At 34.3% G+C, this 24961-nt stretch overlaps 1 protein-coding gene across 1 annotated transcript; it reads right to left on the bottom strand.

Moving 5' to 3' along the window:
- Positions 1-4246: 4246 nt before the first annotated feature.
- LOC140841379 (probable glutathione peroxidase 4) lies at positions 4247-7725 on the bottom strand. Its single transcript, XM_073208743.1, has 6 exons — positions 7428-7725; positions 7167-7243; positions 7015-7076; positions 5111-5229; positions 4626-4793; positions 4247-4513 (listed from the first exon to the last, which is right to left on the bottom strand). The coding sequence occupies exons 1-6, from the start codon at positions 7479-7481 to the stop codon at positions 4481-4483; spliced, it is 513 nt and encodes a 170-aa protein (XP_073064844.1). The 5' UTR covers positions 7482-7725; the 3' UTR covers positions 4247-4480.
- Positions 7726-24961: the final 17236 nt, after the last annotated feature.

The raw sequence follows: 24961 nt of genomic DNA on the forward strand, positions 1-24961 counted from the left end.
GATAATACTATATCAGTCTATATCAATTCCAATCATTTACAATCAATCACCATACAAATCTGATACCACTTCGCAGTCAATTTCATTCTGAAATTCATAACAATTCCATAATCAATCCGTTTCTTAATCTGACTTCTATTCTACTCTATCTAACATGTCAAGAATAACATATATGACGTGTATTCAATTCTAACAACATCATAATTTCAAAACATGTCAAAACGTAATAAAACCTACGTCCCGTAGTAGCCTGCGTTGATAGGAACTCGGTGCCGAAGTCGGATTTAAAATCTAACGGACGGATTGAAATATAAAGGCGTAAGGATTTTCACAGAACTTCCTCGACCCTTTTCTTATTTTCCTCCGTTAACTTCTGAAGCAATTAACTTATATATATATATATCAAGTTTGCATGCAATTGAAACGTGGCACCTTTTCTCAAATCTCGGTCGGCGCTCGGGCGGTAATAATGCACCGCTCGAGCGCGGCCCTCTCGGCTCAAGCCCTTCAGATTGCACCCTTGGCGCTCGGGCGGTAATAATCTACCGCCCGGGCGCCACATCTTCTGCCCGCGACGTACTTTTCAGGGACACTGGCGCTCGGGCGGTCGATCTTTACCGCTCGGACGCCAACACTTCTGTCCCAAAATTATATCATTGAATTATTTGGCCAATCTGATCTCGTAATAGCCCGTCTATACTTATATCAATTCAACTTCACTAATCTTTACTTAATATGATATAAAATCTAGGGCATTACACGTACCACTCGCGACAATCTTCAAAATGAATATGAACTCTAATATTAAATATATATATATATATATATAGAACTTCATTATATTCAATATTGACAAACTCTTTCAAACTTTTGCATATTATCTTTTACATTAATCAAAATAATATATTTCTATCTCTATAAAATCTTCAACAATCAAAATTTATATTCAACAAAATATTTTCTCCAGTTATATTCTTATCTCCAAAATCTTTAAATCAATATTTTCTTGACAAACTAATCTAAAAATTCAGACAATTAAAAAATAACATCACGAAGATGATCACATGGTCAATATCCATCACAATATGATTTTTAAGTTGGAATACAATTTAAAGATTTATGCTCCACAAGTAGGGGTGATCAAAATTTTTTATTAAATGCCCGAACCCCTCGAACTGAATTGCACCGCACCGTTTTTTATAATATTTTATAAAAATCGCGATTAAAAATATTAATCATAAACCGTATCGCATACGCGGTTAGATTATTTTTTCCAAAAACCGCACCGCCTAAACCGCTTGTCATAATATTGGGCCTAAAATTATAATAATTTGTAAACAACATATTTAAACAAAGAAGTTATCATTTATTATATCCCAACTATCTTCAAAATTATTATTCTTACAAATAAAACTTATCTTTTTCTTAATTATTTTTTGTATTAGTCTTTTACTATACTTCTTTTGCTACAATATTTTGTTTGAAAGTAAGTAAAAAGATAAATAGTGTAAATGTCATTTTTGTTGTGAATGTATTGTGTTGTTAAATTATTAACTTAGTTTTGAATCTTGATTATTGTGTTATCTATTTCGATCTTTATATGCTTTGAACTATATTTTATATTTTAAAAACAATATATTTTTGTTGTTTTCAAATGAATTAGAATATTTGTTTTAATATTTTCATTAAAAAAACTGTAAACCGACTGCAACCGCTTGAAATCGCTCAAAACCATATAGTTAATTTTTCATGTAAAATCGCGATTAATTTTTCAAAATACTAACCGAATGTATATGACAATTCGGTTTGAATTTTTTTAAAAAAAACCGTAAAATCGTACCCTGATCACCCCTATCCACAAGTATCATCAACTATTATCTTTAGTCAAAGTTCAATAATTTTTCGAATAAAATTGCAATTTTGATATTATGCTATCAAATTTCAGTCTTCCTTTTTTATTTCAAATTTTGATAATTTTTGTGTTTTTTTCCGTGGTATTATTGATGCGACACTACTTATGTCAACACCGTTCAACATCTCATCCACGACTAAGTCTGAAACTTGGTAAACGAATATAGCATACTCAGAAAATTAAAATTTGACAATATAGAAAATCATAATCGCGAAAAGACCAACATACGATATCAAACATACAATTTTTTAGATGTGATCTCGTGTTCTAATCTTGTGACTCGAGAGATAGATATAAGAATGAATAAAGATCTCTAATAATGAATTTCCACCTCACCCAACTCCTTGGTTAGGTGCTAGGCCACCTATTTGGTTTCGACTTTCGAGAATCGGGTATTGGACAGTCGCCCTGACTGGCGGCTGTGTGACTAGGACCGATGATTGGCCGTATCATGCTAAACTCAATTATTAAGGGCTCCATTTGCACATTCTTGCATATGCCCTCATGTTTCACTAAAGCGAAGCACATGAAGGGGTCCCACCTTATCTTCCTGTCTTGATGTCAATTCTTGAATTCGATAATGATCATATTTTATGTTTGAATTGAGACTCCATAATTGAATGTTTCAAATTTGACTTTCTCAAGTCTAAATTTGATTTCAATTTGTTTTTGGGGGAAATATAAAAGAAATTGTTGTAAGTGAAGCTAAGTGTGGATTTAAATGGAAGTTTTTTGAATCATAATTTGTATGCAAATCAATTCGATTATTTGGATTATTGATTGTGATGATAATTGAAATTGATGTAAAATACAATGGATACGTGTTATTTCAAACTCATCTACGTCCCAAATCTTTCTTCCCTCTAAAGTATTTTCAAGAATTTATAACTAATTCAGATATATAGAGAGTTTAATTTTCTTTATTTTAAAAAACAATATATTTTATTAAATTGAATTTTTTTTTTTTTTGTTTATCCTTTTTAAAATATCCCCGATTCAATCGGGGGCAAATGCCTATGTAAAAATCGTTTGGGCTTAAGAAATTATCAAAGTAATTTTGTGGTTCTCTTGGAGAAATCTTTTATTTTTCAAAATGAGTGAGTCTCATGTGAGACCGTCTCACGTATCATAATTCGTGAGACGGGTCAACCCTACCCATATTCACAATAAAAAGTAATACTCCTAGCATAAAAAGTAATACTTTTCATGGGTGATCCAAATAAGAGATCCGTCTCACAAATACAATCCGTGAGACCGTCTCACACAAGTTTTTGTCTTTCAAAATAAGCTAAATCTAAAGATTTTAGAGTTGCTTTTTTTTTTGAACTCCTGAATTTTGGTACTTCAAGTATTTTTGCAAAACAATTTTTGTATGTGTTGCAAACGAGCCAGGTCAAATTTGAGTAGCATCTCGATTTAACTTTAATAAGCTCGGTCGAACAAGATCGAGTATTATTTTTTAGGCAAAAACTTGTGTGAGACGGTCTCTTGGATAATATTTGTGAGACGCATCTCTTATTTGGATCATCCATGAAAAAATATTACTTTTTATGCTAAGAGTATTACTTTTTATTATGAAAATGAGTAGGATTGACCCGTCCTATAGATTAAGATCCGTGAGACGATCTCACATGAGTCTCACTCTATTTTTTAAGTTCGAACTTGACGGGTGAAAATATTGATTTACTCGAACTGGATGATGTTTGTATCATAATTTTAGATTTTAAATTATGTATTTATACGGAGAGTACTCTTAAATTAAAAATAATATTATAAGGTTATTCAAATAGAAACAATTAAAACTTGATCTTAATTCGAGTGAACAGTCGAACTACTCGAACTCGTGTCGAGATTTGATCGAGCCACTCACAAACTATATAATTACAGCAACTTGACTCACTTGTACTTATAATTTTCACTGACACATTCTCCCTATGCCATGTGGAAACAAATATCTATTACGAAGCATTCAGATTTGAACCTATGTCTCTCATTTAGGCTTTAGCTTGATTGATTAGTAAGGCTCCGATCAAATATTTGCCATGGAATATCATTCGAAATGGTTTGAACTCGAACTCGAACTCGTAATGATCCTAGTTAAACAATAGAAGTAAAATGTAAAACTGTCAGCTAGTGATTTATTATGTTCAAGGTGATCAAATGGCTCACATTAGGGACAGCCATTATCTCGACATTAGGAAAAAAATCTTACTTGATCCACGAAAATTTGAAGTAAGATCTCGAAACATAGAAGACAACCATGATCCATGGTTGATACTAGAAAGATGTAACGATACGTAACAGTGTACGACAGCTAAATGAAAGAATAACACGAGGAATCAATCCGTGGAAGCAACAGATTAGTATAGATTGCCTGTTAGACTAATAAACTTGTATAAACAATTCTAACCTTACATAGACCAAGATTCGAAATTTGATATTCCAACAAAAAAAAAAAGGAAATAAGACAATCTACAACCTTGATTCCTATTGAACAATAAGCAAGGCGGAATCATCATACGTATTGAATCCAATGTACCATTCACTCTGCTTCTGAATGTAATTGATTTAAAGTTCTCCCAGTGCTTTCTTTATATCTGCCTGCAAGAAAGTATAGAAACTTAGTTGTCAAAGAACGCCAACGACACATTAATCATTGCTGAGACAAGTTTATACATGCACGCATAGGAAGGGGAGAGGGAAACGAAGATACCTCGATCGCCAATGGAGAGGTAGAGGTTCCATAACGTTTGATCACGCAGCCATCTTTATCAACCAGAAACTTGGTAAAATTCCATTTTATGCTAGACCCAAAAAAAGTGCTTTGACTTGCTTTCAGGAACCTATAGACCGGCGCTGTATCCGAGCCATTCACTTTTACCTTTTTGTAGAAATTTATTGCAATTTTGTCAACATGCATCAAAGTTTCAAAGAGAAATAAAAGTTATATTGTAACACAAAAGGACAATAATTTTACACAGTACGAGATGTTTTCCATCCTGTAAACACTGAATATATGTTGTATATATATACAAGTAGCTCTGAAATGAAAATTTTAAATTTATCCCATGATTCTACAAAATCTGTAAATTAGTCTGTCCTTGTACCACAGAACTCACAGGCCACCATTTTGGTTTCACAATTTTAAACACGGGATAATTATTTAAGCATGTAAAATTCCAACACAGAAGTACTTACCTTATGAAAGATAGGGTATTCAGCCTTGAATCTGGTGCAAGCAAATTGTTCTGCTTCTTGGCTTGTTCCAGGTTCTTGACGCAAGAATTGATTGCAAGGGAAGGCCAATATCTCAAAACCTGTGACAAAATCATAGTATAAGAGATAAAGGTATTTTCCAAATCTTCTCTTACACTTCTTGTTATATAATGTATTATTTTGAGGTGGAGCCAAAGGCAGAAATTCGTATTGACAGCAATGAAAATAAAAACCTTATAAAAAGATTCCAATTTAAGACAGGCGAAATCTCACTTTACGTAATAAAAAAACAGATTTGGTAATAGTTTTAAAAATAAGGGCCGCCCGCCCCTGCTAGACACTAATGCAAAGAAGGCCACGAACATTCTGAAGAACTAGCAGATTAGGTAACCAACTTTAATTGACAGTTAGAAAGAAAGGGATCCACAGTTAGAAAGAGATATGAGAATCATTACTACTGCAATATATAAGGAATAAAGGAGAATAGTGATGTATTTCACTCTGGAACTTTTATGCAAATCAAATCTTTTCTCTGGACTTTGTTTCTCTTCTTTTCTTCTTGCTTAATTTCTTGGAGACTGGCTATCCCGAACTAGACATCGTATCATTTAGTGCTCTCGTGAGCTTGAGTTTAAGGCGGCAGCTACAAGACAAGATCGATTAAAATCAATTCTCTTCAAAGTTAAAGCCCTACAGGAACATCAAGCCGTGTTGATTTAGAAGCAGAATGCGAATATTAAATTTCTGACAAGGCCAATGCATGAATTGACGATTGGATTGCAGCAGATCGATGCAAAAGTAGGACAAATTGTTGGCAGATCAAACTCTCCTTCAGATATTCAACCGCCCTCAACACTTAATCGCAATGCTCAAACATGGGATTGCAATTCGCCAAATCAATTCAGTCAATTGAAATCGATGCGTCTTAATGTGCCACGTTTCTCAGGGGAGTTCGAGAAGGCAGTAGGAAATTCAAGGAGCAGCAGCCTTTCTCGTTTATTACCAACAAACACCTCAGGCTGATAATTTTCTTTAGAAACTCAAGAATGGAAGCTCAACGAGAAACAGATTTATGCTATAATTGTGATGCCAAGGACTTCCTTGGGCATCAGGGTATGGGCAAATTTTATTTTTTCTTGGTTGAGAATGAAGATAACAAATACTATGAGCAGAATTCCAGTAAAATAGACCAAGAATTTCAAGATTCTACTCCAGAAATAAACTTTCCACCAATGGCTGGGCGGAAAACTCTTGCCGTCTTCCGGCGCATATTTCCAACTTTCCACCTTGAGGATGAGTGCTTTTTGATGAGGTGGGTAATAATATAAAAACAGGCCACAAAAGTAAAGAGAAGCCAAAGAGCAGGAATCATTCCAAAGAAACTAGCAGATTAGGTAAACAATTTAATTGACGGTTAGAAAGAGAGGGAAAATTAGTTACTACTGCAATATATAAAGGATAGAGGAGAAGAGTGATATAATTCATTTTGGAACATTTGTGCAAATCAAATTTCTTCTCTACAACTTCTTGTTTCTCTTCTCTTCTTCTTGCTTAATTTCTTGGAGATAGGATATCTCGAACTAGCCATCGTATAAGCCACGGTCTAGCTCTGCCACTGCAATCACGGTACATTCACTAACTGGATATTTGTCAAATTACCACCGACAGGAAACATGGTAAATAAAGGTAGCAGAGGTTGCAATACCAACTGGCCGCTTGCAAGTTTCATTCTTAAAACACATAAATGTATTGAAAGAAAGAACAAAACACAAAATGTGATCATATTCATCTAATCCTAAACCTTGGCAATTATGTAGAACACCTTAAAACAACTCAGAACAGAATCCTGGCATCATACGAACAGCTGAAACAGTAAAGATACAAACCCTTATCTTTGTGACGGGTGTGAAGGTCAGACAATTCTGTGTAGTTTGAATTCGTGAACCCGCTGTTTTTTCAGCAAAGATAAACAATCAAAATCTCAATAAAAGATGAGCTGGAAACATAAATTTCAGAGCAAGAAGGATAATGAACGAACCATTTGGAAGCAACATTAACAACAAGCAGGACTTTCCCTTTGTAATTGTTAAGGTTTACATCGTTACCTTTGCTACCCTGCTCAGAATGACATACCATTCCACAATTTCATAAACTATGAGCAAACATCAGTATCGACCCACGAACGAAAAATATTTTAAACTTTCTGAGGTTTTTGCCAACCAAATTAATGGTCCCTCGCTTTTATTTACAATCGCACGAACGCACTAAAAGGATCGATGAAGGGACAAATGAAAGATACCTTGACGGTGAAATCATGGATGGATTTTTCTGGGACAGATACAGAAGCGCCCATTTCTTGTCTCTTTCGTTATAATCCTGAAGATCAATATATGTATATTTGCGCAAAAACTAGGGATAATCTGGGATTTATTGTGAAAGCAGCAGGTACCCAAATTAGGATCGTGAAGAGAATCACGTAATATCGCAGATCACAGCTGTTGAATTCATTTGGAAAGATGGTTTTTCCCTCTTTTTTGGGTTTGTGACAGAGGACGCCAGATCAAAGACAGTTGTTATTGTATATATACGGAAGTTACCTAATCCGACGCTAAAAGATCAGGTTAAAATTTCTATTTTTAGATATCTTTGATTAGATCATTATTTATTTACAATCGCAACATAAAAATAAGTTAAATTTATGAAAATTATATATTAATGTTTCAATTAAGATTCAATATATAGTCACAATATTTTAAAAATTAATACTTGAAAATATACAATTATAATTTTAACTCCCTACCAACCCAAATTGACATTTTTGCCATTTTATTATTTAAATAAATATATTATTTTATTTATTTACAAAATTACACATGTTTTCTCCATTTTAAATATAATTTTTAAAAATATTGTTTCTGAATTATCATAGATTAAGCGTAAATAGTTATTTTGACATATAAAGTATCTATTATGGGGTTTCGGATACTTGATTTTGCTCTCTCAATATTCTAAATGTATAAGAAAATACCACAAATTCAATTATTGTTGGTCTTTTCATGAAAAGTGCATTATGATGACTTATTCATATCATTTTATTTTTAAAAAAAACATAGTTCATCACTCATCATTAAATAAGATTAAGTATTTATTTTGATCTATAAATTACCTATTTTGGAGTTCCAGATACTTGATTTGACTCTTTGAATACTCCAAATATGTAATAAAATACTGGATCTTTTATAGATTAACATAAATTCAGTAATTGTTGGTATTTTCAATGGAAAAGAGTTAAGATGACTTATTCATGTCATCTAATTTTTTGAGAAACTATTCATGTCATCTAATTTTTGAAAAAACACGGTTCTCACTCATCGTTGAATTAGAAAAAGTACTTATTTTGACCGATAAAGTACCTATTTTGGGGTTCCAAATATTTGATTTGGCTATTTGAATACTTCAAATGTGTAAGAAAATACTTGAGTTTAAAGTAATATTAAGTGCCTTTTGATGATGTCATTTATGAAATTAAAATGTGATATCTAAATTGGTAGAAATAGTATCTAATTAGAGTCTACAAATACATGATTTTACTCCCTAAATACTCATATCCAATTATTTGATGATGTAAAAATATAGTTTGAAGTTAATATTGAGTGACATTGATGATGACATTCGTGAAGTAAAAATGAGATACCTAAATTAATACGTATTAAGACATAATTCGAGTCCACAAATATTTGATTTTACCTTTTAAATACTCAAATTCAATTATTTGAGAATATCAAAATATATAGTTTGAATTTAATATTAAGTGTCATTTGGTGATGAGATTTGTAAATAAAAAATGTAGTACCTAAACTTGTACAAAAAATATCTAATTTGATCCCACATATATTCGATTTTACTCTTTTAAGACTCAATTTTTATTATTTTGGGATATAAAAAATATTGTCTCAAATATATTGAGTGACTTTTGATGTGTCATTTGTGAAGTTAAAATGTGATACCTAAATTGATATAAAAAATATCTAATTAGAGTCTATAAAAACTTGATTATACTACCTAAATAATAACATTCAATTAATTTTTATGTCAAAATGTATAGTTTGAATGTAATATTGAGTAGTCTTTGATGATGATATTCATGAAGTTTCTCCCGAAAGAACCTACTGACACTGACGGATAATGAAATTTAGGCGGACGAGGTAACAAGCTGAAGCAAGTGATGAAGACAGTGAGTTTCTCTAAGTTTTTATATATCTGTTTGATTTCGATAATTTTTATGACATTTGTTTGGTTTGGGGATTTTGCCACATTTTTTGTCAATTTATTCTAGTTTATTCATTAGTTCAATTTCAGCAACATATTTTCATGGAGAATTTCGGCTTTTCTTCCTTGTTGGTTTGTATTTGAGCTACATATTTTTCTTCTGCAGCATATGCATTGTGTCTAGCATGAACAAATTTTTCTTCGTGTATTAGGATTAGTACTTCATCCCCACGAATAAATATTTCGAGGATATACTTTGAACCACATTATATTAACGAATCTAAAAAGTAGAGGAAAGGGCTTTTACATGAGTGAAAATTTAAAGGTCAAAACAATATGTATAAATGAATGCATCAAGAAATAGGATGATTTTAGTATTTTTTGCATGGATTAGATGGTTTCCTTGAGTCACGATAACCAAAAGGGATGCAGATCACAGCTCACAAATCTTGGACTTTGATTTAAGGAATTCACTTTTTCATGTATTTGGTATTTTTTTTCATTTGATTGGTGGAAAAAATGTATGTTCATGCAATCAATTTCAAAATTAACTTTGATTGTATTTCAGAATTAGTGATTTCAATCGGTTGTACAACAGTTTCTTCGGTCAGTCATGTACAACCATTTGCTTTTTTCTTCTTCTTTGTAATGGCAATCAAGTGTTTGACGTTAATTTTTGTATGTTTTGCATTGTTTAATTTGTCTTTTTTTTATGTTACTAATTTAATTGTATGCGGTGTTTGGACTAATTTTAGAAGTTTATGTTGTTTTTAATTGGTTATATTTATAGTTTTTTTTTCTTTTATAATTTTGTGGTTGTTAAGAAGTCTCGGGCAAATAGCGCAATATCATAATGAATAATCTTACAAAGAAAAAAATTAAGGTACAACTCTTACCATTTTTCAAATTAATTTATTTTTTAATTTCATTGGAGTCAACCATATTGTTGTTCTTGTAGTGGTACTATGTAGGAAGAAGAAATATTCAAAATTTGTGGTCTTGAATTCTGTGATTTGTTGTTTGAGAATACATTGAAAGAAAATATCATCAATTGTCATACAAAAATTGTGAGTGAGTATAGTCGGAGAAATGGTTCTGAAATATTTTGCATGTATACAACAGTCCAGATTTGTATATTTTTAAAAAAAAATTGAATTATTGGTTTGTATATATGAAATATAAATATAATAATATGTTATTTTCATGCTTAGGATGAGGTATTGGATACGTTACAGAGCTTGAACAAAAAGCGACAATTGAAAGATGATGACTACCATGATTTTTTTTAAACACATTTGACAATTGATTCGAGGGGGAAATTAGAAAAATTAAATGGTAATTGGATGGATCGTTGTAGACTTTGTTGTTCGCAATTCATACCAGACATCATTGATTCTTGTCGTATACAGAACAGAGAAAATAAATTTTGAAGTTAGAAACCCGATATACACATCTATGTCATTTAGAATAGCAAGAGCTTATGTAAGTTAATATTAATTGAGTGTTGTCATTTTTTGGCTACTTCCTTAGTTGGGTATATAAGTATTATATTCGAGGATCTGGACGACAACTCTTTTCCTGGAAACAACAGAAAAATCTTGCAGCAACTTATCATGAAGTCACTATACCGGAGAACTGAAAACGTACCTTCACTTTATCACCGAAATTTAACGGAGGACAAATGAAAGCCTAACAATATGAAATGCAAGAGAATGCTTGAGAGAGATCTTGAGTGTTTGTAAAATCATTTTTTTGTATATGGAATTAGGAAATGAACTCACTATTTGTAAGATCTAAAATGTACACCAAGAGTTATGCAAAATTAATTGGACCGTTTGAATAAGAAGAGCCAAAAGTCTTCAATTAACTCAAGAATGTAGAAAGTAAAAATACATTTCTACAATCATGAGTCACAACTAAATCAAGAATGAAGAGAGCCAAAAGACGCTACCACATTCATGAGACATAATTTTTATTCAAACTTTTAATTTACTTGAAATTTCAAACAATCCTCCACATTAATGAAAACTGAGAAAATCTTGGTGATAAAGTTCTACAGTTAGATTCTGCATAGGATAGGTAGGTGTTATCCTTTGAACCTTCCCTTCTGAAATATATTTGCTTTCTTAACTGACCAGTAGATATGATGTCATTGAACTGTTCTGTCGTTTATGTAAATTAATATATACTTCACACAATACTCTTCCTGATACTATTCAATTTTCATTATCGTGTTCGTTTTGGTTATGAACACATGCTAGGTTATGCGAGATGGTCAAGAATTGAGCCTAATAATTTATTCAAAGCGGCCCCACTTCTCTTTAACATAGATGATTCTTTATTGATTTTATCAGAATCATTAAAAGCCTTATGCTTATCCTCGACATTCACTGTTCCATCTTATTTCATTTTTCGTTTGAAAATCCATTTACGGCCTAGTGGTTTGCTTCCCGAAGGAAGATCCACTAATTCTCATGTATGGTTTTGTAAAATGGATTCTATTTCGGAATCGATATCTTCTTTCTATTGAGGTCCCTCGGATGATATTGTTGCTTTCTTTTAGCTTTGAGGTTCACTCTCATGATCTCACTTAATCCGTTTAGGTTCAATCTCATGGTTAACCTTTTGTTCTTTTTCAATTATCTTGTATGATCTATTGGAAGAACTTGGTTCTTCTTTAGATTTGTATGGAAATATATGTTCAAAGAATGAAGCATTTCTAGATTACATAATCATGTTTTTCTGAATATCAGGTATATAGATTCATGTACAAGAAAACAATAAGCACTACTGTTTTGAGCATATCAACTGAAAATATAATTAACAATTTTTGGTCCTATCTTTACTTTATTTGGAGTAGGTATTTCTACCTTGGCAAGACACTCCACACTTGCAAGTATTGGTAGGAAGGAGTTACTCCTTTCCATAACTCATATGGACTTTTATCTTGCTCATTCGGGGCACCTTATTTAAAAAGTAATTTTCAGTTAGAACAGCTTCCCCCACATGTTATGTGGTAAACCAAAACTTAATAACAACGCATCAATCATTTCTTTTAATGTGCGATTCTTTCTATCTGCAATGCCATTTTGTTGAGGAGAATAATGTGAAGTTATTTTGTGTTTGATACCATGTTGAGCACAAAACTTAGTAAATTATTATTCATCTTCACCTACACGATCATTTCTTAGCACCTTAATTTTCTTGCTAAGTTGGTTTTCAAATCCACTCTTATAGTTGACAAATTTCTCAATTGCTTTATCTTTACTTTTAAGAAGATTTACATAACAAAACTTTGTACTATCGTCAACAAAAGTAATGAAGTATTTATTTTCACCACGTGTTTGCACACCTTTTAAATCACATATATCACTGTGAGTTAGATCAAGTGGTTGGCTATTTCTTTTTGTTGGAAGGAGAAAAGTTTCTCATTTTCGAGCTTTGGCCATGCTCAACAACATTTTCCTTGGCAGCAACTGGAGAAAACAATCATCTTTCGGAACTCTTGTTATCTTCCTCGATGCGAAGTTGAACAATGAGCTCTTCAACATTCATCTCCTTTCGCTTGTGTTTCAAATAGTTTTTGAAATTCTTCCAAGCTGATGTAGCTTCTCAACAATAGCAGTCACTTGAAAAGATTCACTCAAAGTCATCCCCTTGGTATGAATCTCGTGAAGAATCACTTATATTTCTTGAACTAGACTAATAATCGTCTTAGAATCCACTATTTTAAAATCCAGAAAGCGGCCTACAAGAAACTTATTGGCCCCGACATCCTCGGTTTTATACTTTCTGTTAAGGGATTCTCATAGCTTTTTAGCTATTTTCATTTCTGAAAACACATTGTAGAGCGAATCAGGTAATCCATTCAGTACATAATTCGGCATTGCAAATTAGAATGATTCCATGCTTCCAGAGCACTTATGGATTCAACATCTCCTTCACCCTCTTTGAGATTAGGAGTATCCTCATATAGGAATCTGGCCAGCTTGAGCATCGTAAAGTAAAATAATATTTTCTGCTACCATATTTTGAAGTCCACTTCAATGAACTTCTCTGGTTTTTAATTGTGGCTAGTTGGCACATCAATTGCAGTAGTACAGGGCAACCTGAGAAATAACTTGAGGCATTACAGAAGCAGTGATATGAAGGACAACATGATCAGCTTCCCTTTGCACGTGCGTTTCAGAAATCATATATTCAAGAAACCATGTAACGAGTATAACAAAATCTGTTTAAGATTGTTAGCCAAGTTGTTAAACCAACATCTAGTTAATCCCAAAATCCATTAAATACTAGTTTAATTTAAAAATAGTCTAACAAAAACCCTAAATTTAATTTGCTTGACACCAATACTAATAGATAAAAAGTCAGATTAAATATTTTAAAAACGTGCGTGATAATATAACCTAAATTACAAGGTCTCAGGTTTGCACTACCACTGGCCCGAGCCTGCTCCTGTCTACCTCTCCTCCATCTCCTCAACTATATCATCTACATTGATAAAGTCTAGTGAGTTTAATGACTCTAAATACATAAACGTAAATAACGAATAATACGTAATAAAAAAGTCCATGCAATTTAAACTTACCTTATACATAAAATATCATAAGCATAAATATGTATAACTCAAAATCATATTTTCATACTTCTCATGCGTAATCGTAAATGTAAACAATTTTGCATAGAGTTCTGTTCAGTGCAAGTGACCCTATATACACAAATCATTTGATCAAACTAAAATGCAGTACTGGGCCGGTAGGGATTAACACAACCTTTGGACTGGATGTCCGCTCCCTAACATAACATAATCTCCCGAAGGAGTTGGAGAGGGCCCCGGACACGTTCTTCGGCTTCCAAACCCGTAACATAATTTGGCCACAAGACAAATCACATAGCTCAAAAATAATTATTTTTCACATGATACATATTTACGAACATCGTGAACTTCGTTGGATCTCCCTGGACATGCTGCAAAAACCTCAATATTTAACTAACCAAACATAGCCTCGAAGATGCACTCGCACACGTACGATTCCCAAATTAACTAAAATAGCTTACGACCTATCGAACGACTTGGGACTTGACCCATACTTAGCCAACCTCCTAACCTACTGTCCAAGAGCTAAACCAGCCCCGAATCATGACCGAGACCCAAAAAAAACATGAGCAACAGCCCCTTGAAGAAAATAGCCCAAGGAAATACAATATGACACCGATACGCTTCTCACGACTCCACGCCTAAACCAACGCGAATCAAGCCCAAACCAGGCCCTAGACTCGAACCTTAGACACCACACAGCACCTTCGTTAAGCCCTTTCCAGCCTAGACCCGCAGCCAAAGCCCCAAAGCCCAACAGTCGTGACTAAGCTCTCTCGCGTGACTCAAACTATGCACAGTTGCATGTTTTAGGTTCCAGCCTTCTACCTAGCCAACCATCCCATGAACCACCCCATCAAGGCTCACCCTTGAACCCTAAAACATACCCAAAACCATAGCCACGAGCCCCTAAACAGCCCACGCACTGAACCGCACCAGCAACCCACCTACAGCCCTTACATGCACCCCAACCTGCGCAGCTGTAGTTTTTCTGGTTCCAGTGCTTTCCTAGCCAACCAAACCATGAACCACCTTAACTAGGCTCATCTAGGACCCTTAGAGACTGCCTAAACCATAGGCCCGAGCCCATGTCCAGCCACACGCCAAACCCCATGCCCGAAGCCGTACCTTATCACATGTGCGTAGCTTGTGCGTAAGGCCTCTTCCATGTGTACCAGGACGTGTCTAGCCCTTACCAGCCATCAAACATGAACCGAAACACCCATAAAGCTTACCCAAAACCAGCAGCAATGTCCCAGGAGAGACCAACCAAAGCATCAATCAGAAACGTGGGGGATACATGATTATCGTGCATGTTTTGAACCAAAATAAACACCAACCGTGAACCATCATACATCTACTTTAAACCAACGATTTTCATGCATAATTTGTATCAAAATACATAATATAACAATATCGATGCTTAAATAAAGGATTAAGACATGTCTTTGCATTTTGAAACGCTCGAACCGTCGAATATTGTTGCGGGGAAGTCGGTGGGCGATCGAAGCGACGTTTTGGTTGTTTTTATAGCATAAAAGGGGCGTGAAATCACCGTGCTATGATTGGGTGACTGATTGGTGATGATAGGACCAAGAAAATGTAAAAATCCTAGGCTCCAAAGCTTGCAAGGTTTACGACTGTTTTGTGTCTGTAGTTTGCATGTGTGCTCTAAGTGTAAAGTGGCGTTAGATATATAATTAAGTGATTTTGAGGGTTGTTTAGGTAGATTAAAATTCTAATCAATAATTTAAACAAGCACTAAATAATAAAAGTCTCACCCTTTAATTTAAAAAGGTTAAGTGTCAAATTTAAACAAGATTAAATCTCCTATTTTTTGAAAATAGCTAGATAAAATATTTTAAATCTTAATTTCACTTAAATTCTAATTAAGTAAATTTATTATGTCATAAAAATCATTATAAAATATTTTACCCCAATTTGAAGTTAAATCCCTAATTTTTTTTTAAAAAATTAACATTTTAAACCTTAAAATCTTATAAATCGTTTAATAAATTAAATTAAACTTTAAAATACTAAAATTCATAAATCATTTAATTTTTTTTAAAAAAAATTAACATTTTAAACCTTAAAATCTTATAAATCGCTTAATAAATTAAATTAAACTTTAAAATGCTAAAATTCATAAATCATTTAAAATAATTAATTTTCTTGTTTTAAAATAAAATATAAACTTCAATTTTTGCATCTTAATCGTCTTTGATCCTCTTTATAATGTCCGACATCGAATATTAGTTTGAAAAGCTAAAACTCGCGAAAATTTTTTAAATTGCATAAACATGAGCATATAAATATTTAAAATATTTTAATCAATTAATCAATTATAATGCACCATTTAAATAATTAATTAATTAAATTTTATAATTATGCATGGGTTTATGTGTAATGATTTTTGGACATTACAGTTCCTCCCCCCTTAAATATCAAACAGTTCTAGGTAGCGACTACTCATGCCGGCTTCAGTCTCCCTAGTAGCTTCTTCATTGGAATAGTTCAGCCACTTGACCTTGACCAACTTTGTAACTTTGTTATGTAGTTTCCTCTCCCGTCGGTCTAGAATCTGAATAGGCTTTTCCTCGTATGACAGGTATGGTGATAACTATACGGTTCAAGCTTAGTACATGTGAAGGATTGGACATGTACTTCCTTAGGATCAAAACGTGGAACACATTGTGTACAACTGCCAGATTCAGCGATAGTGCTACTCGATAGGCTAGTGTTCCCACTTTCTCGAGAATCTAGAAACTTGACTTTCTTCCCAAATCTCATAGCACCCTTCATAGGTGATATTTTTACGAAGATGTGATCTCTGACGGCAAATTCAAGGTCCCTTATTCTCTTGTCAGCGTAAATTTGACGATTCTAAGCAGTCTTCATCCTATCCCGGATTTTGACTACTACATCTACAGTCTGCCTGAACAATATCTGGACCAAGCTCTAATCTCTCGCCGACTTCATCCCAATGAATAGGCTATCTGCATTTCCTTCCATATAGGGCTTTGTAGGGAGCCATACCTATAGATAACTGAAAGATGTTGTTATAGGTGAACTCTACTAGCGGTAACTTCAGTTCCCTACTCCCATGGAAATCGATCACACATGCACGCAGTAAGTCTTCTAAAATATGAATCACCCTCTCAGACTAATAATCTATTTGAGGATGGAATGCTGTGCTGAATAGCAACTTCGTCCCTATTGCGGAATGCAAACTCTTCCAAAAGGACGACGTAAATCTCGGGTCTCTGTCATATATGATGGTAACTGGGATCCCGTGTAATCTGACTATCTCTCGAATATAACTCTATGCATACTACGTCATGGAAAAGGTTGTCTTTACCGGCAAGAAGTGCGCCGACTTGGTGAGATGATCAACGATTACCCAAATGATGCTAGATCCTCTGACTGACCTCGACAAACAAACTACGAATTCCATGGTAATATTCGGTAATATTCTCCCATTTCCACTCGGGGACAGGAAGAGGTTTGAGCATCCCTGTTGGTCTCTGATGTTTTGATTTCTCCTGCTTGAATGTTAGACATTCAGATACAAAGCGTCAAATGTCTCGTTTCATTCCTAGCCACCAATATAGCATCTTGTTGCCTCTTGGATGAATGGAATATGGTGTTGTATGCGCTTATGATAGAATAACTCCTCTAATCGTATCATCTCTAGGCACTCTAATCCTCCCTCTACACCCAAAACACTTTGATCGTTCACTGCATAAAGCTTAAGGCCCTTAGATTTATCTCTCGTCCACTATTTCTGCAATTGCTCGTAAGATGATTGTCCACTATGGATAAGATCCATCAAAGTGGACTGCACTGTCAAGGTAGATGATCTAGGAGCTCTACCCCTAGGATAGACCTTGAAATCAAATTTCTGCATCTCTAGCTGAAGATGTCTCTGTACCGACAGTTCAACTCCTGTTTTCCTACTTAAGGCATCAACGATTACATTGGCTTTTCTCGGGTGATAGCTTGTAAGGTCCAGGAAATTTGATCTACATAACATGAATGCATGCAATCTAGGGTCTTATTTAAAATACGTGTTTAAATATTTTTATGCATTTAATGCATAATTATTGCATGATTAGGGTTTATTTCACAATTATTTTAAAGTTTCATGTATTAGGGTTTTAGGTTGTATTTCGCGCTCAAACGAGGAATGGAGACTGATGATTATCAGGAAAAATATTTTCTTATTGAATGATTAATTTTAATTTGAAGTGTTTTAAGGGTGTTTTTTGAAAATGGGCTTGTTTGGGTATTTTACTCGCCGGGTTATATTTTTACTGGTACACAAATTTTAACAATTCGGAGGACTTTTTGAGGATCAAAACGAAATATTTTTCACGAGTGTTATTGGGCTTGTTGGTTTGTTTTATTGCTTAATGGGCTCAATTTTTTTAAATTGAGGCCCATTAGTGCATTTTAATTAACCTAAACTACACTTAAAATAAACACTAAACCTAATTAGCACTTAGAGGCCGCCCACCCCATTATTCAGAAACCTCCTTCACGTGCAAACAACAGCTTTTCCCGCTCTCTGCAGCAAGCACACTTCGTCCATTGTTGTTTCTTCAAGAAAACTTATCCTTGCCTCTCCGGTTCACATCCCACGCATAGATATTCATGCTTTTGACCATATAAATGCTAAGACAAGCCATGTATCTTCTTTTCCATAATTAATGTTGTATTTATATGCTGTTATGTGCGATTTGTTTATATAATGCACAGCTCTTGCATAAAATCATTTTGTTGGCTTCGATTATCATGAAATACATGGATTGATATTGTTGTGTAAGGGGCTGCCAGTTGGTGTTTCTAGGGAGCTGATAATGTCGAGAGTGATGAGGATTAAGTGTTGGAGTAGAATTTTGGTCGGGTCCCCAAAGAAACTTTGCATTTTATTTCTCAAGGCGGTCATAGGTACCGCTATAGATGAGAACCCCTGAATAAACTTGCGATCATAGCCTACTAGTCCCAAGAAACTGCGAATCTCGGTAACAATCTTCGGCACTGGCCACTCTTTCACTGCTTCAACTTTACTTGGATTGACCTCCACTCCACTACTAGAAATGATGTGGCCTAAGAATGCCACTCTATCAAGCCAAAACTCGCACTTGCTGAATTTTGCATATAGCTTTCTATCTGTAGAACTTGCAGCGCTGTCCTCAAATGGCGACTATGCTCCTCTCTGCTCTTGGAATAGATCAAATATGTCATCAATGAAGACTATAATAAACTGATCCAGATACGGCTGAAATACGCGATTCATGAGATCCATGAAGTACGCTGGCGCATTAGTCAACCAAAATGGCATGACCATAAACTCATAGTGCCCATATCTCGTGCGAAATGTCGTCTTGTGTACATCTGACTTGTAACGTCTCGCTCATTTTAAAAAATTCGGAAATATATTTTTTTTAAAATCTCGCCATTACAAAATAACATTTAAAAATAAACGTAAATGAGTAAAAATCTTAATAGAAAAACATAACATTTAAAAATGATCTTAAATATTTGTCAGTAAAAACAGTGCAATTTAAAATAACCCAACTCGTCTAAAATCATACGTAAACTAAACGTATAAAATTCTTAAAATCATCAACGTATGAAAATATTCATCTCCTCTCAATCTCATAAATCGTAATGCGGAAAACATGTGGTCCTCGGGTCATGTCACCGCACCTAGGTCTGTCTACTCAGAGTTCGGCACCTCAAGTCTCCTCAACATGAAGATCACCTGCATCACACACGCCTAGTGAGTCTAAATACTCAACAAACCTGCACCATTAATAGCAAATACATATAGATAGCACACAGCAGTGAAAAATACTATACTCAACATACCTTTCATTAACTTTAAAAACGTAACATGAACGTGTCGTGTAAAATCATGACGTTTCAAAACAACTCATCGTTAATCATCATTCATCGTTTATCATTTATCGTTCATCATTCATCGTTCATCATTCGCCATTCATCGTTCATCATTTATCTTTCATCATTTATCATTGGTGAATTCAGTTCATTAGAGGTGACTATCGTACATCATTCATCATTTACGATGGATCCATCATACATAGAACCGCGGTACCCGGCGGTTGTCGGACATCAATGACAGGATCACCCATCCACTGTGCCTAGGCCTCATCATCAGCATTTAAATATACGTCTTAACCATTTACATATACTTCGATAGCCAATTCAAAACATTATGTTGGAAACCAAATTTCGGAGTTTGACAAACTGAAGAAACTAACTGAATTATGAGACAACTGAATATTTAACAACTGAAACCAGCTGAACAAATGAAGAAAACTGATCAGTTGGAAACCGATCAGTTAATATACTCAGCCGCATAAGTTTCAGTCAAAACATATCTTAACTGAATGCTTCTCGGGAAAGAACATTCAACCGACAAAAGGACATAGTAAACAGCAAATGAATATGGAAAGCCGCACCTCAATCATTACAGCATAGAACAACGTATTTCGGCTACTGCAATTAAGATGCCGTATGACAATCAATGAAGAGAACATTGCCCAACAAATGATGAAGTGGCATTCAACGGATACTAGAATTCAAATGCATATCAAAGTTACCGTTGAAAGAGAAGTATAAATATGACTGAAGAACAGCAGAAGGAAAATAGACGATCATTCAATCTTAAGCTTGCTGTTACTCTGTCAAAATCTTAGCTCACTTTCATTTGAATTACTCGTAGCAATCAAGGCTACAATCTGAGCTTATTAGCACTCCTAAAAGCTGTTAGATTCAACTGTGCTAATATCAGTTACGTATTGAGAATATTGTGTAGAACTAAGAGTTTCAGTTTTGGCAGTTGTAAGTCCAAACTGAAGTGGGTCTGTACAAGTGTTGTACTTGATCAAAGTCTTTTAGTGAATATCCTATCCTTGTGATAGAAGGGGTGACGTAGGAGTAATTAAATTCTCCGAACATCCAGAAACAACTCTTGCGTATTTCTTTCAGTTTCGTATTCTATCTTTCAGTCAGTTACTTTCCGCAACTACTCTAGTTTAACTGATTGTTATTGACCAACAAGATTCCGAGATTCAGTTTGTCACTAAACTGAACTCAAATATTGTTAAAGAACAATTTTAGGTGTAAGTGTTTATTCAACCCCCCCTTCTAAACACTCTTTTTACGACAACCGATCCTATCAAGTGGTATCAGAGCAGTTGAATCTTGTTCTTGAATACTTTTGATCTATAAATCTGCTAGCATGACTTCATTCAATAAAATTCCTATGTTCTCAAGAGAAGATTTCGATGACTGGAAAATCTGAATGCAGGCTCACTTAGCTGCACAAGATGATGACATGTGGTATGTCATAACAGACGGACCCATGAAAATTCTAAAAACAAACACAGCAATTGCCATAACTGAAGGGGCACCACAGAGAATTCAAAAGCCCAGAGAAGAGTGGACAACTGAGGACAAAAGGAAAGCTAATATTGACAATGTGGCCAAAGATACTCTATACAAAACACTGGACAAAGCAACCTTCAACAAAATAAAGATGTGCAAAACAGCAAAAGAAATTTGGGAGAAGTTGATTCAGTTATATGAAGAAAATGACCAAACAAAAGAAAATAAAATCTCAGTTGCTGTTCAGAAATTTGACAATATCAAAATGAAGGTTGGAGAATCAATGAATGAGTATGATGAAAGGGTGAGCAGTATTGTAAATGAATTAAATGCACTCGGAAAAGTGTATACCAACAAAGAGGTTGCACTAAAAGTGATGAGAGGTCTACCAAAGGAATGGGATGTCAAAACTATGGCTATGAGAGAATCAAAAGATTTGAACCAGATCGAACTTCATGAACTATTTGCTGATTTAAAAGCTTATGAATTTGAATTGCAGAACAGAGAAGGAGAACCATCTACTTCTACAACTACAACTGCTTTAGCAGCTGTCAGAACTGAACCAACTAGTTCAGCTAAGAAATCTGCTGATCAGTTAAGCAATGATGCTATGTCATTATTCATCAAAAAGTTTGGGAGGTTCATGAGAAAGAACCAAGGAAACTTTCAGAAGCAATACCAGAGAAATAATTCCAAAGAAGAAACAAATGCTTGCTACAATTGTGGCAAAACAGGTCATTACATTGCTGACTGTCCTAAACCTAAAAAGGACAGTCAAGGATCAACTGACAGAAGAAAGAAACCATATGAGCATAAGAGAAGACCCAGAGATGATAAGAAAACCTACATAAAGAAACACGAAGTTCTATTAGCTGAAGAGAACAAATCCAAATGGGCAGAAACTGATAGTGACGAATCAGAACTAGAAAGCTCATATAGCTCAAGTGATGAAGAGGAAGTCAAATGTCTAATGGCAAATGATACTGAAGCAGAATCTACAAGTCAACAGGTATTTGATTTTAGTTCAACTGACTTTACACGAGAAGAACTCATTTTAACATTGCATGAAATGGTAAATGAGTACCAGAAACTTGCATCATCATTTGAGGAAATAAAGTCAAAGCAAAATGATCCCATGGACAACAAAACCAAAACTGATGAATCAGTTGATAGGTTGAGTCTAAAAAGGGAAATTGCTGAGCTAAAAGCAGAGAGAAAGAAAGATCAGTCATTGATCCAGAAATTGATCCTTGAAAATTCAAAACAGACTGAACTCATTCAATCTTGGAATAAGTCGTCTACTGCATTGAATGAAATGCATAATTCACAAAAATCAGTTTCTGATAAAACTGGTTTAGGGTTCAGTAATCAAGGAGAAACGTTTTCAAATGATACTCAACCAAAGCTGACAATGAACAAAGGGAAGTACATTCAATTTGTCAGATCAACAGTAGAACAAAAGAATTTGAGCCCAGCAAACTGAATGAAAAACTATTGAGAATATGTATAAGGCCAGAAGACATGGAGTTGGTTACAGTCCAAAAATCTCTACTGACTCAGAAAATCATTCATCAAAAAGATTTAGCAAGAATTATTCAAACTATTATAACTGCAAACCAGTCCAGAAAAGATACAGACTAAACAATCAGTTGAACCAAGCTAAAATACATACTGTATCATCTATACACTATTCACCAAGCACACAAAAACCGAGAAAAACCATTTGGAATACAGCTACTGGAAAGTCAGTTAGACTAATCCAAGTATGGGTTCCAAAGGGACTAATAAGAGTTGGACCCAAATAGATATGGGTACCAAATCATATTTTGTGTGTGTTTGCAGGTAACAGGTACAAATAAAAATTCAATATGGTATTTGGACAGCGACTGCTCATGACATATGACAGGAGATGCAAGTATGCTATCTCAACTGATCAAATATAGTGGTCCAAACATCAGTTTCGGAGATAATTCCAAAGGTAAAACCGTGGGTAAGGGTAAGATTATCCATGATAACTTTACTATTAAAGATGTTTTATTAGTAGAGAATCTGAAGTATAACTTGATTAGTATCAGTCAGTTATGCGAAAATGGATTCTCGTTACAATTTGATACAAACTCATGCTTAGTTAAAACATCAACTGATGAAAATCATACTAACTGGCAAACGATGTGGAAACACATATAAAGTCAGTTGGAATGAACAGCCTCATGCACCAGTCTGCTTCATTGCTTCAAAATCATCTCAAAACTGGTTGTGGCATAAAAGGTTAAATCATTTAAACTTTAAATCCATTGCTTATCTGAGTAAACATGAACTTGTAACTGGTTTGCCCAAAATAAATTTTTCAAAAGAAAAACTTTGCTCAGCATGTCAGTATGGAAAACAAGTACGATCTTCTTTCAAAAACAAGGGCTGTAAATCTTCATCCCGATGCTTAGAACTATTGCACATGGATCTCTTCGGTCCAATACCAGTCATGAGCTTAGGGGGAATGAAATACACCTTGGTGGTCGTAGATGATTTTTCAAGATTTACTTGGGTTATATTTCTCAAATCCAAAGACCATACGGCTGCACAACTGATTAAACTCTTCAAAAGACTTTTAAATTATAAATCAGTTGGGACTGATCGAATCAGATCTGATCGAGGAACTGAATTCATCAATCAAAAACTTTCAAGATTTCTAGAAAATGCTGGAATCAAGCATGAGCTCTCAGCAGCAAGAACTTCTCAGCAAAACGGTGTAGCTGAGAGAAGAAATCGGACCCTTAAAGAAGCTGCTAGAACAATGCTTGCTGATTCTGGCATTTCTCAAAGATTTTGGGCAGAGGCAGTAAACACTGAATGTTATACTCAGAACAGATCAATGATTAATAAGAATCATATGAAAACACCATATGAGATCTGGCATGGAAGAAAAAGTATAATCACTTATTTCAAAATATTCGGCTGTAGATGCTTTATTCATGATAATGGTAAAAATTACTTAAAAGCATTTGATGCCAAATCTGCACAAGGAATATTCCTTGGATATTCATCAGTTAGTATAGCTTATAGAGTCTTTAATAAGAAAACTTTAAATGTTGAAGAATCTGCGCATGTTGATTTTGATGAAACTGTACTAACTGATAAGCCAACTGATCAAGTTGAGCTAGCTGATCGATTTACAGATATCAATCTGGAAGATGATGACAAAGAAGAAAGTCATAACAATCAAGACATCTTTCAAACACCAGAACCAGAAATATTGGATCAATTAAATGAGCAGGAAGTCAATGATGACAATCAGTTATTAAAGCAAACTGATAACATTCAAATACCAGCTGACGAGGGATCAACTGAAGCTGAAAATTGCACTCAGTTACCAACTGAAGAAGTTGCTGATGAAACAAATGCAGAGTACAGATGGAGAAAATCACATCCACCACATCTGCTAATAGGAAATCCATCTGATCCAGTAAGAACTCGCAATCAAATGTTAAATTTATTTATTCATTCAGCCTTTGTTTCACAACTGGAACCAAAGAAAACTGATGAAGCTCTTG

This window comes from Primulina eburnea, chromosome 9, assembly GCF_022965805.1.
Source record: "Primulina eburnea isolate SZY01 chromosome 9, ASM2296580v1, whole genome shotgun sequence".
In the NCBI taxonomy this organism is placed as follows: Eukaryota; Viridiplantae; Streptophyta; class Magnoliopsida; order Lamiales; family Gesneriaceae; genus Primulina; species Primulina eburnea.